Source organism: Rhagoletis zephyria, unplaced genomic scaffold (genome assembly GCF_001687245.7).
Source record: "Rhagoletis zephyria isolate East Lansing unplaced genomic scaffold, Rhagoletis_zephyria_1.1 Rzeph_scaffold_73081, whole genome shotgun sequence".
Classification (NCBI taxonomy): domain Eukaryota; kingdom Metazoa; phylum Arthropoda; class Insecta; order Diptera; family Tephritidae; genus Rhagoletis; species Rhagoletis zephyria.
Window position 1 is genome coordinate 1 of NW_016230130.1, and position 1,255 is coordinate 1,255.

Here is a 1,255-nt window from a genome sequence, read left to right on the forward strand (position 1 = left end):
CTGGCTTGTTGGCGTTCGCGTTGTTACTGATCTTTGTGCGCGCCGGCTCAGGTGTTGTGCTGGTCGTGCTAGATGTCGCTACGGTCGAAGTTGTTGTTTGCTAAATGATATGAGGCATTTAAAAAATGTTTGCTTGCAGAGAAGTTTTTGATTGCAAAGTGAATACTAACCTTTGTGGTCGTTTGCTTCGTAGTAGCGCTGGTCTTATTTTTATGTTGCATATTGTTCAAATTCGCCANGAGAAGTTTTTGATTGCAAAGTGAATACTAACCTTTGTGGTCGTTTGCTTCGTAGTAGCGCTGGTCTTATTTTTATGTTGCATATTGTTCAAATTCGCCATGTGTTCTGTAAGTGAAGGTAGCAAAGTTTAAAATTCCAAACATAAGACTCTTCAGCAACACTTACTAGCTGGTACATAGATATCCTTTGGAAGTTTCACATTGGCGTAATCGTTCAGTGAGACGCAACATTTAGTGCCCGCCGTGCAGAGTCCGCTGGTTGTTAGATAAGCCTCACAGTATTCGGCAATGCGATCGGCTACACAAACGCCTGTGCAGTTTTGTACTGTAGGGCAGTAACAAAATTTTATCAGGTTAAGCATTTTTCAATATTTTTCTAGTTTCAAATTTACCTTTAGCTCCATCAATACTGCCAGCGTCCTTTTCTTCGCCCTTTTTCGGTGCCAATGTGCCGGTAGTAGTCGGCTTCTTGGTTGTTGTAGTCTTTTTCGTGGTTGTCGTTGTTGTAGTGGTTGTAGTTGGCCGCTTTGATGTGGTCTTCGGCTTCGGTGTGGTTGATGTGGTAGTCAATTTGGTGGTTGTGGTTGTAGGACGCTTTGTAGTACTGGTTGTACTTGTCGTTGTTGTGGTGGTACTCGTATGCGTCAAGGTGTTATTTTTGCCTATGTAGAAAGGTCAAGCGTTAAGGAATGATCAAAAGAGCTAACAAAATACTTTCGTTGTCAAAATGCTAATTTGACGCTAATCATCTTTCTCAACGAGTTTTTGAATTGTTTAAAATTTATTGGTAGATTTTGAAACTCTAAGCACCTATCCTGATAAACTTATTAAACGAGAGACAATTTTTACAAGATATTCCAGCACCGTGCCCCTGTTCATTATGACTTGGGTGTTGTTGTTGCCTGAGGTCGTTGTGCATGTAAACTTCTTTAGATCTACGAGCGGGACTTGCATTAATTCTTCTTTCCTCACCATTGAGACGAGGTTGATGTAGTTACATTTCTGTATCTTTCAAT

At 40.8% G+C, this 1,255-nt stretch overlaps 1 protein-coding gene across 1 annotated transcript; it reads right to left on the bottom strand.

Moving 5' to 3' along the window:
• Positions 1-271: 271 nt before the first annotated feature.
• LOC108357242 (integumentary mucin C.1-like) lies at positions 272-901 on the bottom strand (the record flags this gene model as incomplete). Its single annotated transcript, XM_017608329.1, has 3 exons — positions 272-345; positions 406-564; positions 632-901. Coding segments are annotated over 3 exons (503 nt in total), but the record flags the coding sequence as incomplete, so codon positions are not given.
• Positions 902-1,255: the final 354 nt, after the last annotated feature.